The sequence below is a fragment of the Rhyacophila brunnea genome, unplaced genomic scaffold (genome assembly GCF_057557595.1).
Source record: "Rhyacophila brunnea isolate RB1 unplaced genomic scaffold, BYU_Rbru_1.0 scaffold_24, whole genome shotgun sequence".
NCBI classification, from domain to species: domain Eukaryota; kingdom Metazoa; phylum Arthropoda; class Insecta; order Trichoptera; family Rhyacophilidae; genus Rhyacophila; species Rhyacophila brunnea.
The window spans coordinates 17927957-17942773 of NW_028232904.1; the positions used below are offsets into that span (position 1 = coordinate 17927957).

The 14817-nt window shown below is 35.6% G+C and overlaps 1 protein-coding gene across 9 annotated transcripts in view; it reads left to right on the plus strand.

The window, feature by feature from the left end:
- Positions 1-14817, plus strand: part of LOC147069135 (E3 ubiquitin-protein ligase RNF13-like) — a 538012-nt gene that overhangs the window by 22107 nt on the left and 501088 nt on the right. For 8 of the 9 annotated variants that reach the window (XR_015071263.1, XM_085951501.1, XM_085951507.1 and 5 more), the window contains 3 exons: positions 9091-9257; positions 11735-11826; positions 14174-14276. Coding sequence is in view for 8 of the 9 variants with exons in the window: in XM_085951501.1 (XP_085807627.1) it covers positions 9091-9257; positions 11735-11826; positions 14174-14276 (362 nt within the window). In the remaining variant the exon portion in view is untranslated. Of the gene's footprint in view, positions 1-5645; positions 5892-9090; positions 9258-11734; positions 11827-14173; positions 14277-14817 lie in introns of those variants that run through there. The other variant, XM_085951506.1, reaches the window with a different exon arrangement.

A 14817-nucleotide genomic window follows, 5' to 3' on the forward strand; every position in this document is an offset into this window, starting at 1 on the left:
TAAAAAAACCTGACATTAGTGTTTCGAAATTTTTTGGTATAGAAATTAAAATCTAAGAAATTTTTCTAAAAAAGGGTGCTGGAGAATTACAAATCATTTTTTGCCGTGTTTTATTTGTCCAAGCCCAAAGGTATAGTTTATCGGCTTTCAATATCAATGTTTAAAATGATTCTGATAATTTTCATGTTTGGGGGGTGCCAGGGCCCCTTGCCCCCCCCTGGGTGCGTCACTGTCGTGAGCTGCCACACAATTGACGCATAATTGCATTAATTTGCTAGTTGTATATTACACGCCGATCGTTGTCAAGGGCGTCGGTTAGAAGGTATGTTGTTGTAGGTATTAGCTTTGTTTCGTAAAATTGTTGGCATACTGGGAAACACTCGCGGCACACCAGTTGAAAAACACTGCTTTAGTCTACTATAGTTAACACCAATATTTCGGTTTTATAGTTTACGTTAACTATTCAAAGTTACTAATAGGTAGATACTTAGCTAATTATTGTTTGTAGTGACTAAATGCATGGTATTGTAGGTTCCATCACTTAATTATTGTTTCTTGCTGATTATTTAGTGCGACATGTTGTTTTAATCATTTTTGCCTGTTATATTATCTCGGAATAATTGAAAGCAGATATACCTACACAATATCAATTGCTCATATCCTATGTATTTCATTGTTGAAAGAAAACAATGTGACGCATGTATTTATTAGGCCCGTTTTAGACGGGACACCGGTGTCGCGCTCGATATAATATAGTAGGCCTTTGTATTATGTTTATGAACGCCTCAGAGCTAATGAGTCAACGCATAATTTCGCGATATAAATTAGAACATAAAACTGGCTGCGGTCATAAAAACATGTGTTTCGGCGGCTTGAGAATGTAGCGGCCGACGGAAAAGTGTACCATACACGCGTTGACTCATTAGCTCGGGGCGTTCATAAACATAATACAAAGACCCTTTTATTCGAATACAAAGGCCTCCTTATTATATACGAGCGCGACACCGGTGTCCCGTCTGAAACCGGCCTAAATGCATGGTATTGTAAATTCCATCACTTAATTGTTTCTTGCTGATTATTTAGTGCGACATGTTGTTTTAATCATTTTTGCCTGTAATATTAGACTCTTTTATCTCGGAATAATTGAAAGCAGATATACACAATATCAATTGCTCATATCTAATATATTTCATTGTTGAAAGAAAACAATGTGACGCATATATTTATATGTATTATTATTATTATAGAGGTGAATTACCTTCTAATAATATGCCCTTCACACGTTTCGAGTTCGTTGGGCGTTGGGGGCGACTTTGTTTGTTTGCAAATATAATTAAAAATTGTTTTTTTTTTTAATTCATTGGTCCGAAAAAACGCAGCTAGGGTGCCGTGAAACGAAAATGTTTGAAAACCACTGTCTTTCATTATTAGCTAACGTCACTTGTTAGTTGCGATCCCAAAATTTTGCTTTTTTGATAAAATTTGAGTCTGGATCAGTGATGCCAACCGTACTATAATTATAGTACTTACAATACTATAATTTTGATTTCGCGATAAATGTAAAATACTATAATTTTACGCCAAATATACCAAAATACTACAATTTTAAAGGATTCAAGACGAAAAATGTTCGATAAGTTACATGATAAATAATACACTAGCCACACTTTCACAAATGTATTGCATGCAGGGGGGGGGGGGGCAAACTGCGGCCCGCGGGCCGCATGTGGCCCGCCGGGTATTTTTTTGCGGCCCGCCATTATTAATTATTGTACTTCTGATTACGAACAACTTTTTTATAAATTTAAAAAAAATATTGACAATAGATTAAAATTTGTTTAGCAATAGTACGCGATCCATTTTCAATAGATATTGATAATGTACCGACAGAGCTACAACTTGAGATTATTGATCTGCAGTGTGACACTGATTTAAGATAATTGCATCGTCGTGAAGAAATCTCCAAATTTCACAATGCCCTTAATTCAGACAAATTCGACCAACTTAAAGATTATGCAAGAAAAATGTTCGTTATTTTTGGATCAACCTATATATGTGAACAAACATTTTCGATCATAAACCTCAATAAAAATTCTTTACGATCAAATATCTCCGATGCCCGTTTACAAGCAGTTTTGAGAATATCAACTACAAAATTAACACCTGAATTAAAAAAAATGTTAAAAAAATGTACAACAGTTTCATTCTTATCATTAATTTTTTTGTAATGTTTATTTTTCGTGATAATAAATAGTGTATATCTAAAAATGGTATTTTACTTGCGGCCCGCCGCTCATTTTGAATTCTTGAATTTGGCCCTCCATCCAAAAAGTTTGCCCCCCTCTGTATGGCATAGATCAATGCTACATATTTTTTGGAAATCGATATAGCCACCGGTTTTTGTGTGACTAGTCTGACTTTGACAGCTGATGAATAACAGGAATGTATATTATTTATTAATAACACTGATAGTTAATATATTTGATTTGAGATTTTTTTTATAATTCAATTTAAAACGAGAAAGGGCGAATCAATATGTCAAGCAATCTCGAATCTGATTTTGATAGCTGAAAAGTGGACCACTCGTTGCTTGTGCAAAAAGTTATGCTCAGGCTTTATTAATCTAAAGATGGCGGTGGGGTAGTTTATTGTAAAAGTTATTTTATGTTTGTTAAGCTTCATATCGATTAGGTATAACATTACAGGAATTTTGATATTGAAACACTAATATTGTAGTTTAAAGTAGTTTTATGTGTATTGCGGACAAACACAGTATGCGTGAACGATTGTTCAATTGACTGTTTATTAATAATTGTGAACTGCTTGATTGAAATGTTTGATATCGACTGATTTGATTGTGAGAATAATTTACTTTCTTTTTCTCAACGATAGTGATGTTGTTACAGTTAGTGAACAATATTATGAAAAAAGAATAAAATTGTTTTGACAATTACTCAATTGCAATCCTGTAATGTTGCAAACTGTTACTAAAGATTCAAATACATTATGATCACGTCACGTACTGTCACACGCTGTCACGGCGACAAATTTAGTCTATGGTTTCGTCATTCCGCAGAATATTTTGAATGATCACTTTCTTTATAAATTCAACGATAGAGAGTGCCAACTCTAATGTAATAGTATTTTGAATTATTATTCATTATTCATGCTAATTTCAATTAAGTTTACGTGTGCTACGTTAAAATTACTTACAGTATTTTTTCCATAGATAATATTTTGAACAGAACCCAACCAGCAGACCATAGATAATGGATAATAATTTAAAATAAAATCCACACAGAAAACCACTAAAAACAAAGAATACGTGATTTTGACATGGGTCGAAAATGTGTAGGCATGTAGAAAATAATAAAAAAAAAGTTCACTGAGTCATGCGGTTCCCTATGTAGCGCGGTACGCGTGAGGTGACCTCATTGTTGTTCTGGCGATTTCGGCATATTTTCGTTCAAAATTCGACATTACACACTTTTTTTCCGTAGCGGCAGCTTACTGTGACAGCACGTGACAGCACATAACGTGGTGATAATGTATTTGAAGCACAATGCCCTTTTTGCTCAGCAATGTCGGCATGTTATATGCGCAGTTCTTGACAAGAACTGAAACAACTCATTTTTATTCGGATTTTTTTATTAATTGTTAGTAGGTATACAGTTCTAAGTATTTTATTCGGAAATTACTGGTTGTAGTAAATTACCTCTGTTATATTATTATTTATTATAATTGAATGCATGAGAATGACGATGTTGCGGTTGCCGGGCAATTATAGTTCAACTCTACAATACAAGTTACAAGTAATATTGATTGGATAGGTGGTTCTCAAACTTTTTAACGACTCAATTAAAATGGGTGCAATCCTGGGATCGGGAATGCTTAAATACTGGAATTTCGATTTTAGTTTTATTACGGGGTTTGTTTTATTTTTAAAATCGCGTATTTTTGCAAAATAAAGAATATAAATTTAAGAGAGCTAGAGAACTTAAAAGTTTTGATTATTTTGTGTTCTAGACTGTATGTAGGCAAGATTTAAAAATGTAACATTCATTGAACATACTTAACTTGGAAAAGCCTCAGCAGACCCATAGATAATAATGTAAATAACACTTTTCGACCATGTCCGATCCTAATAGGATCATATTATGGGCCTCCACTGAGTAGAGGTTTGTATTAACAGATTTTGTTTTTACGAGAAATGGATGTCAGCCACTTGCTCAACCTATTAGGTCCATACTCTGACTCATACACAAATTGAAAAACAATGTTTACTTGCCAGAACCAGAATTCGAACCTGGGACCCACGCCGCTATAGGCCGAGCTTAAGCATCGTGGCGAATAAAACACTTAAAAATACGTATCTAATTAAAAACACTCAAATACTAGGGAAAGATAAAAGTAGATTAGAAATACAATGATTGATCAATGGCGAATGTTATTTTCAGATATTTGATACCAATCAATATCAAATTTATGTTCTTATTGAATCTAATCAGCAAACAAGCGTCGCATCTTTGTAACATACGTACAACTTACTTCACACTGAAATACTCCACTAACAGTGCGTCATTTTTGGATCTCGATGCTATACGGCCATCTTTTTCTGATACAAAATAATGAGGTATGGCTCACTGCATACATACAATTTACATGTAATAATACAATTATTATTGTAGGTATGAATGTCTATAAGTATATGTATGGAAAGGGAAGAGCTGCTTAAGTCGGTTCAACCAGCAGTTGGGCCCATCGGACCATCCGACCTGATAGCCCCTAAGGCCAATTTTTTTTGCATCTATTAAAAAAATTGCATCATCATATTGCCAACATGAACTCTCTTCACTTGAGATTGTTTGGCAGCTTTGTATTAGCTTTTTGTTCTTACTACAATATTTAATTTTACCTCTATCTGCATTTCTCTCCAATGGGTACTCTTAACTTAAAGTCATGTAAAATCCAGTCAAATCACATTTGAGTGCATGGCGACCTTAGTCTTGAGTAACTGCTCCTGAGACATTCCCAGTCATAGAAAAAAATTATGCTTCACTAAACGTAGGGTACCGTGATACGCCCGATTAAGACTGGGTGTGGTTTGGTGAGGCCTTAACTTCAACGTCTATTATGTATAGGTATAATTTCATCGTTTTAATGTATGAGTAGCCACAACATAAACGCTAGCATTGAAACAGGCATTGTAGCGAACAATACTAATGCATCTGCGAATCACTCATGGCGTCACTGTCGAATGATTCCGGTATACCTAAATTTTATTCAATATCAGTTGGCATTTTTTTGTAGAAGCGTATTATTCCCAGTTACATCACTGGATGTTGGATTTCTCGTGGAACAGTATTGAGAATCACTGGATCAACTTTTTGAAAGATGACATCATACTATGAGAATCACATGACTTTGAATGAGTTTAAAATAATATGTATGTATGCATAGGATGTTTGTAGATATTATTTTTAATCATTGTCCTCATTGTGTATAGTAAAATAACAACAATACAGTCACACTTTTTAAATAGATAGTAATATCGAGTAGTTATTGCTTCGCGATTGGTTCTTCATTTTTGAAGTCTTTTCAAGTTTGCAATCAACAGACGTTTTGTAGACAATGATGTTTATAATGAAACATCTTCAGTCGGTGTTGATCCATTTCTGAATGAAGGCCTTCGGCTTGTTTGCGAGTGTAATGAACGAGTCTGTATATCTAGGATCAACCATTAGAGGAAAAGGTGGATGTGAAGCAGAAGTCTTACCACTGTAATATGGAAGAATCGGGGATTTTCAATTGCTATGAAAATGATGCTTCTGCAAGTTCTTCATATTTTTGTATGGTGTCGTAAAGTCGTGGATCCTGAGGGCAAGGGAGTGGTAGGCAATTGATGCCTTCGTAATGTGGTGTTGGCGTCGAATGCTTTAAATTTCTTCTTCGACAGAGCGCATGTTGAATCATCCATAGAGGAACGGCTCTCGACGATATGTCTGAGATGCATGGACAACTGAGTGAGAATTGTATGCAAAATAGGAAATGTTTATGAAGACCGTGATCTTCATTATTGTGGCGATGGGTGAGAAGAAACCCACATGGTTCTTCTTCGCGTATTAGCGTGTGGATCGAAATGCTGAGCACTTAGGAAACAAAAAGATGGACATCTTTGTGAGGAGAGTCCTGGAAAGAATCTTTGTAGTCGTTAAATAAAATTGCATTTGGAATCAAGGGGGGCGGAAAGGTCATGTGACATAATGAAGATACTGAATCGATAACATAAGTTTCCATGTTCCCATTCTCTGAGGGAAAAGAAGTCCTGAATACCTGAAACTGAAATGGCTAGACTGGTTACATGTAAATTGTACGTATTACATTTCACCGTAGCACAGTAGTTTGCCGTAAGCTTTCTTATCGGAAAGAGATGATTGTATACTATACGGTCGTGGAGCATTGCAGACAATAATGTTCCAATTTTATTAGATCTTAAACTAACCTAACAAATAATCCAGTATATCGGCTATTTTCAAAATTTGTTTGCCGCTGGCTTCCTGTAAACTGACAAGAACCGTGTTTTATTTGGACATGAATTTTATCTCAGTACTATACGACCCAAAGAGGTTGGATGGTCTTTAATATACGACCATATATTTCCGATACAACATTTCACGGTGAAGTGTGATACGGTGAACTGCATACATACAAATTTCCGGACACGGACTAGACCGCGCCATGGAAGTTTTAAGAATGCTTGGTTAAAGCAATTGGAAAGCGTTGGACTGGCTCGTCTTGGACGGAAAAAGTTTTTGGAAGATGCTTTGACCACCGAGGATTGTAATGCCAGATGTCAATATCTTAATTTTTGTATTCTTAATACAATTTTGAATACCACTTGAGTATATTACAATATACAGACCTCTGGACCTGATGTAAAAACTAATTATGATGCAATCTTTGAGAGAATTGCATCGCTCGTTTGCCCCCCTTTGTTGTTATAAATCATTTATTCTTATCGGTATAACAATGACATGTTACAAATTTAATTATTAACATTAATATACATTATCGATTAAATAGAACATGTCCTAAATAATTGAACTATTATTTTGTGTTAGTAGTTTCTGTTAACTTGTATGTACTAATACCATGACCCCCACAAGGGGGGGCTGGCAGGGCTCTAGCCTAGGGGCCCGTTGTGGCGAGTGAGATAAACACACATCATAAATTTGCTCTAATAGTAAAAAAAGTCGTTCCCTTATTAATTGTTATATTTTAAAATTTGTGATTATGCCATGTGATTTTTAGTTCTGTCATTACTTGATAACTCCGTAATTCAAGTGGATGTAAGTATTAAAAATACACTAAATACCCTTAATTTTACCGTGAACGCCTTTTGGAAAACGCTACTGTAGAGCGTCACACTGCCTTTAACCTTAGAGATAGGTAAGGGGGCACGGCAAACACTTAAGCCTTGGGGCAGCTTCAGGATGTGGGGGCCATGACTAATACCCACTATTTGTGACGGGGAAAGTATACCTCTTGTCCTTCGCGTAGATTCCTTATGTTTTGCCGTCAATTCAATTAGTCACAGACTGATGTGGAAATGTGAGAAAAATCTTTAATAATATGTTCAGTGTGCACAAATCAATGTTCATTCACCTTATCAAAAGTGGAATATTCTTCCTGCTGATAGATTAAGATACATTCTTTTTAGAGCAGCTGAACGATCGAGCTCCGACACTCTCTAATTGATTTGACTGAGCATTTTTAAATCTCCTGTGGCGCAGTCCAGCCATCTCAATTTTGGCCGTTCAGGTCTTCTCTTGCCATCGGGGGCTGCATACATAACCCGCCTCGCAGGTATATCCTCTGGCATTCTATTCACGTGGCCGATCTAGCGCAGTCTCTGCATTTTCATATGCTACGTGATCTTTTCGCCCCCATAAAGTGTGTACATCTCCTCATTCTACCTTGACCTCCAAATGCATTTTCTTGAACAGCCCCAAAGATTCTTCTCAAAACTCTCCTCTCAAAGATGTCGATATTTCCCTTATCCTGTTTGCTGAGTGCCCAGCATTCTGATCCATATGTTAATACCGGGCGCAGGAGAGTTTTATATAAGGTTATTTTGGTTTTCCTTGAGAGTGCTTTGCTCTTTAGAAGCTTTTGGAGACCAAAATAACACCTGTTGGCGAGGGTGAACCGGCGTTAGTAGTTAGAGCTGATAGTACCCCAAATTATTTCAAAGGTTCGGTTCCGGGTAAGGGTCCAGTCGGACATTGGATGGGATTCGATTCCATAAACTCATAAATTACAATTCCAGTTCCATTTTCAGATGAGGATATTAATTAATAATTCGATATTCTCTTCCCGCAAATGCGTTGTGCATGTAATGGAATACATGCAGTTCGCCGTATCACACTTCACCGTGGAATGTTGTATTGGAAATATATGGCCGTATATTAAAGACCGTCGAAACTCTAGGTCCTATAGTACTGACATAAAATTCATGTCTAAATAAAACACGGTTCTTGTCGGTTTATACTTTACGGGAAGCCAGCAGCAAACAAATTTTGAAAATAACCGATATACTGCATTATTTGTTAGGTTAGGTTAGGTTAGGTTTTTATTGTTGAATTCATGAATTTCGCCATAATCAGCTATGGAAATTGAATTAATGTTCATATTGAATCTAATAAAATTGGAGACCATATAGTATACGATCATCTCTTTCCGATAAGAAAGCTCACGGCGAACTGTGCCTCGGTGAAATGTTTTACGTACAATTTACATGTAGCCAAAATATTTATACTAGGTACTTTGTATACCAATATTGTATTGATATCTTTGATAATTATTTTACTGTGTGTTTGCACGAATAAATCGGTACAGTGATCAATGTTTATCTTGATATAAGTAACCCCTCCCTCTCAAAAAAATTCCTATGCCTCACTCCCACGACTCGCACTGAAGCCGATTTGTTAATACTTACCTAGGTATGTCTGATTTAGATTAATAACAAATTAGTCAATGTGACATCGTATAATTATGTTTCTAAAGTTGTTTTGTCTGCTTCTGTTCCAGATAGAGGAAGAGTTCCGCGACATGCCGGCCAACTTCGGCAGCCCGCTGCCGTCGGAGGGTCTTCGTGCCATGGTGGTGCCCGGCATGCCGAGGGACGGCTGTTCACCCCTCCAGGCCCCGCCTACCGTGCCCAATTTCACTGGCAAATGGGTCGTTCTGATTGCCAGGTTTGTTGATGGTTTTCCTTCATTATCTTAGTGTCCATAAGGTAGTGATGACATAGATAAATAATTAATCAACATGCATAGGGCCTCTTTCTTAGTCATACCACTGGTGAAGGGTGGAGGTAGGCTGTTAAGATCTGAAACAAATAGTGCACACTAACTAAACTTTATCAGTCAAACGTATTTGTTTTCATTGGACTAAGGCTACAATGTGTAAATAGTGTTTGTTAGTTTTTAAAATTTAATTAAACCCTGCCTAATCCAGGCCATAGTAAGTAATGCCGGGTCCACACTGGCAACATGTCGCGCGACAACCCCGTTAAATTTTACGATAAGTATGATAATTTTCGTAAAATTTCTTAAGCAATTATGATAATTATCGTCAAATTTAACGAGGTTGTCGCGCGACATGTTGCCAGTGTGGACCCGGCATAATAGTCAAAGAATGTTTGTTAATAAAATATCTCAAATTATAGCATTAAACAATACATAATTTTAGATGTTTCATGTTTTAGGAGAATATTTTTTAACGATCATGGTTTGGCGTAGGCAAGCCATAATGAATTAAAAAAAAAAAACTAACCAACACCATCTGCAATATGTATTCTTAGTTCAATGAAAACAAATAAGTTTGACCGACAAAGTTTAGTGTCCACTATTTATGTTATGTCATACTTATTCTGTCGAAAAATGACCACATGAAGGGTATTCATAGCCATAGTAATTTGATTTGTACGTTAGTTAATAAACACAGGATAAATAATTATAGTAATCAAAAATAAGTAAATAAATTAATTTAAAAAAAGTGGACTGAGACATTGACAGGTTTGGATGTCCCTTTGCGAAAACTTTTCCTATTGGACAAAACACCATTGAGTGTAACAAATACATCTACAGTACTCTTTCAGTAATCCGCCACCCCAAAAACCAGACAAGTGTCCAATTAGTGAAAACGGCGGATTATAGTGCATATGATACGCCGAATGTGCGAAATGGACTATTACATGAAAAGGGCAAAATTTTGGCTAATTCATGTAATAGTCAAGCCTGTTGCCTTATTCATGAATTGGGTAAATTTTCTGCCGAGTACATGAATTCGCCAGGGTATGGAATTCTTTAACTGTCAACATGACCGTAGAAAAAGTAAATTTAATACGGATGGTTTTATTAGTTATAATTGGACATAATATAATATTATTATTATTAGGTTAGGTTAGGTTAGGTTTGGTTTTGTAATTCTGAATTATTCAACTGAATGTCCATTTTGAGGTTAGCTAACAAGTGTCAACAACCATACAATCGATCATTGCACGATTGATACCCAAGCACGAATCAAATCGCGAAAATACCTTTCAAAAAATTCTTCCGTTATCATATTATAGTTCTAGATTTTTTTTTGCGCATAGTAAATGGATATGACTGTCATTGTAGTATTGGTATATTTTTATATTATAATCGAATGACATTTGACACATTTGGTTAGTTTGATTAGTTGCAAAAAATACCACCGGAGCGCGACCATCTATTTTGACCATAGATAATATACGTACATTTTGACCAATGCATGAGCATTTGACACATTTAGTTTAGTTGCAAAAAATACCACCGTAGCGCTACTATCTAATTTGTCTAATGCATGAACTAGGCAGAAAAATTACTGCCGAATTCACGCACTCGCCAGATATTTTGTCTAATTCATGAATAAGGCAACGGGCTTGCATTTTTCATGATTTAGGCAAAATTTTGCCCATTTCATGTAATAGTCAATTTCGCACATTCGGCGTAACACATACATACAAAATATGGTAAAAATTAAAACAGGTAAATATTTCGTAAAAATAGTTTTTTTGAGAAATTTCTACTTGTACTGTTTTATTTATAATCAAAATCAAGTATTTACTAAATTATACATATTATTTATAAACTAAGTTTATTAACTAAATATTAAACAGTAAATCACTTGACACAACCAGTTGTTCAGTGAGGCAGATATTCTTGAATGGCTTAGGATTCCTGGCTTTCCCTATGACCAAAAGCTTCATTTTGTGTGTCCCAGTTGCATTGGAGCACGGCATAATAATTGTGATGCGGTCCTTGGGCACATTTCGCCCTGGTACATTACTTTCTTCGCGATGAACGTACGTTTTACGAAGGAGAAGTTTCCAAAATAAACCCATCTCATCTGCGTTGTATACTTGTACGCGGCGGACTACTGAATTTAACAATCGAATACTGGCAAATTATAGAGCTTGATTTTGTGCTTTCATCTAGTAAAAATAAGAGTGGATTACTGAGAGTGTACTGTATTGTTTTTTTACATTTGGATTATGAAAAATATGCACTTTTTTAAGGTTTTGATTCTTTCTAACGAAGTGATTGTGAAGTGATGGTTCACGAAAAACCGCCACGGATGATGGTTTTATAAAGTTAGAAAGTAATATAAATAAATTATTTAATAAAATTAATTAATGTGTTTTCAGATACAGCTGCAGTTTTGAAATGAAGGTGCGTAATGCCCAAGACGCCAAATTCGACGGGGTGATTGTTCATAATGTGAACTCCAGTGAATTAGGTAACTGATATTTTAATTTCTTCTTTGTCCGTTGCAGATGTACAACACATTTTCCCGTTTGCTCAAACTCGGGGGCACTCGATGATTACGAATTCAAATATTCTTCTATGCAGATAGAGCTTTTTAATAGTAAAACCAATGACATTATTAATGGACAACGCACTCAATACAGTAGCTAGCAAGTAAATTCGCGGATAGCGACATTCGCACATGTAAAGGTAGACATCACGCAATTTCCATTATGAGATATCACACATCGGGAATTTATAGCAATATCATCTTTATTGTAATGGCGTTAGAACAGTGTTTCTAGTGTCAATGTTCATTTGAGCGAACTCGTTCGAACCGAACCATTCGGCAGACCCGACAAAAAGCATCGGGAATTTATAGCAATATCACCTTTATTGTAATGGCGTTAGAACAGATTATGCCATTCGGCAGACCCGACAAAAAAGTGAGTGTCATTTTTTTTTCCTGATGCTTCGTCCATAATATTAATGTCATTGAGTAAAACTAAAGAAATCCTTACTAAGGCTATTATTTGAAAGCCATTTTGCATTGCTGATTATTTATTGATAGCAAGTTTTCACACTTTAGATTTATTTGATTTTTGGGTTATAAGCGTAAAGGAAATTTATTATAAAATTAAACATCATTGTTTGGTTGGGCAATCACGTAAAAGCGTATGTAACATAATCATATGAAAATGCCGTATTTTTTTCTTTTAGGGGGTATTGTCGTTATATTGTATTCGATTTGTAGTGAAACTGTTTGAATGTAAAATCACATAAATATACTGACCAACTGGCAACTCCTATTTTTTTTTTAATATACTAATCCTTAATATTTTAATCTCATTTCACGACTAGTAACTATGAAAGTAGCCCTAAATCTTAACTTGGGAGAACAAAAACTGATGCTCCCAATTTCTTAGACAGTTATCCGGGGCACAGGTCAACACTAAAAAGAATTGTGTTTTCATGTTCATCACTATTTACTCCTTTGGTACTCACTGTTGTAGTAATTCAATCTCTTTGGAGCCGCAGCTGTTCATGATCTTCTCAAGTAGTAGAATAGAACTGTTTCACCTTCAATTTGTGATCCCAAATGTTGTCTCCTGATTTTCTAGCTCAATAGTATCAAAGGTAAGAAGCCATCACGTAATGTTATACAGTAGAACCTCGATTATCCGGACTAATTTGGGATGAAGATAGTCCGGATAATCGAAAAATAATGATAATTGACAGGGAAAGACAAGTATATTGAGTATGAATAATTTTTATTTGTCTAGATTTTCATATACATACATACCTACACATGTATAATAAATTATTTTTTATTAAAAAAATCGTTTATCCATTTTTGCTTAAAGCTTAAAGCAGGATCTACTTTACTGCGTTACTGGAACTTACTAATGGTCTTTTCAATGTTCCATGATTTCCAATTTTTGTTCCATGATTTTGTCAAAGTTGACACATCTAAAGAATTCCAACTATCTGCTGCCATGTAGCAACAATCATTTAAATTTATTTTCTTGTAGAAGCTGATAACTGTTTCTTCATTATTTTCGTCTGTTAAGCCTCAATTACATTGAGCTTCTTTACCAGCTGTTTATTGGCGAATTTACAATCTGCCTGTAAAGTCGCCCAGTGTAATCATCGAATAAGCTAATAAGCAGGTTGTAAACACTCTACCGAGAAAAGTTGAAAGCCGGTCAACTTTACACGCCGGCGTGTGGGCCTACTGCGTCTGCGCAGTAGAGCGCAGTACCAACCTCCCGGTAAGAACTACGTTCCGTCAAAATAGTTGCTGGCTTGTGGCTTCTCAGCGAATAGAAAGTTTTGTGTGTAATCATCAAATCGCAGTTGCTGAATTGCCCGCTTTTAAATTCGCCAATAAACAGCTTGTAAAGAAGCTCAATGTAATTGAGGTTTTAGTAATAATCGTCGAAGCATATGTTTTCTATATAAACGTTTGAATGTTTCTATTACACCCTGATTCATCGGTTGTATTACCGATGTGACTCTTTCGTCTTTGTATATGAACCACATAAAAATGCTCTCTTTAACTTCTTTAGTTCCTGATTTTTTCATAACTTTCCGCTCTGAGCTTCCATCTTCTGACATTAAACAATTAGTAAACTTCATAATAGTTTCGCTTTGTTTTTTTATATCTGAGATAGTTGACGTTCCGACACCATATTTATTAGGTAGATAACGTCCCGAATCACCGCGTTTCAAAGCATCGATTGTATCCACTTTGCCTTTTAATGAAAATAATCCGGATAATCGAAAATCCAGATAATCGAGGTTATACTGTAATAGTTTTTGTATTTTGTTTCTTTCAGAAATCATGTCAGCGAACAATCCAATGGGAATAAAAATACCGTCGGTGTTCGTCAGTGAAGATACTGGATTGATTTTAGAAAATAACTACATGTACCCAAATAAGTATGTCCATTTTTCCTATGCCGAATTTTTGAAATTACCTTATCTTTTTATTTTTTTTTTTATCGTCATGGTTAATTGCTTTTTCCTCTGCCACCCGTCACGTTTTTACAACTGTTTAGCTTGCATTTATAATTAACGTTCGGCACCTTTTAAGAGCGTACTTCAGTGAAACGGCAAATAATTTTCAACAGTAGGTGCGTCGAAATTTTGCACTCGTCGCCAATCGGAGACCGAAAGTCGTGGTGTGCGCACGTCGATTTGTTTTGTCATGGCGTCGGATGAAAATATTCTTAAATCGTGTAAAGATGACTAAAAAACTTTACGTATGTACTTAAAAAAGAAAACATGTCAATGAATATACTTTTATTATTATTAATATAACAATAAACATAACATTAAATGGACGCATGTTGGATTTTTATGACAAATTATATTTCGTTCGCCACGCGTCATTTGCACAATCCGCGCATCGCCTAGCCACGATCTTTTTAGACCGTGCCTCCACTGAAGTATAACCTTAAAGTTGTGCCATGAGTTTTTT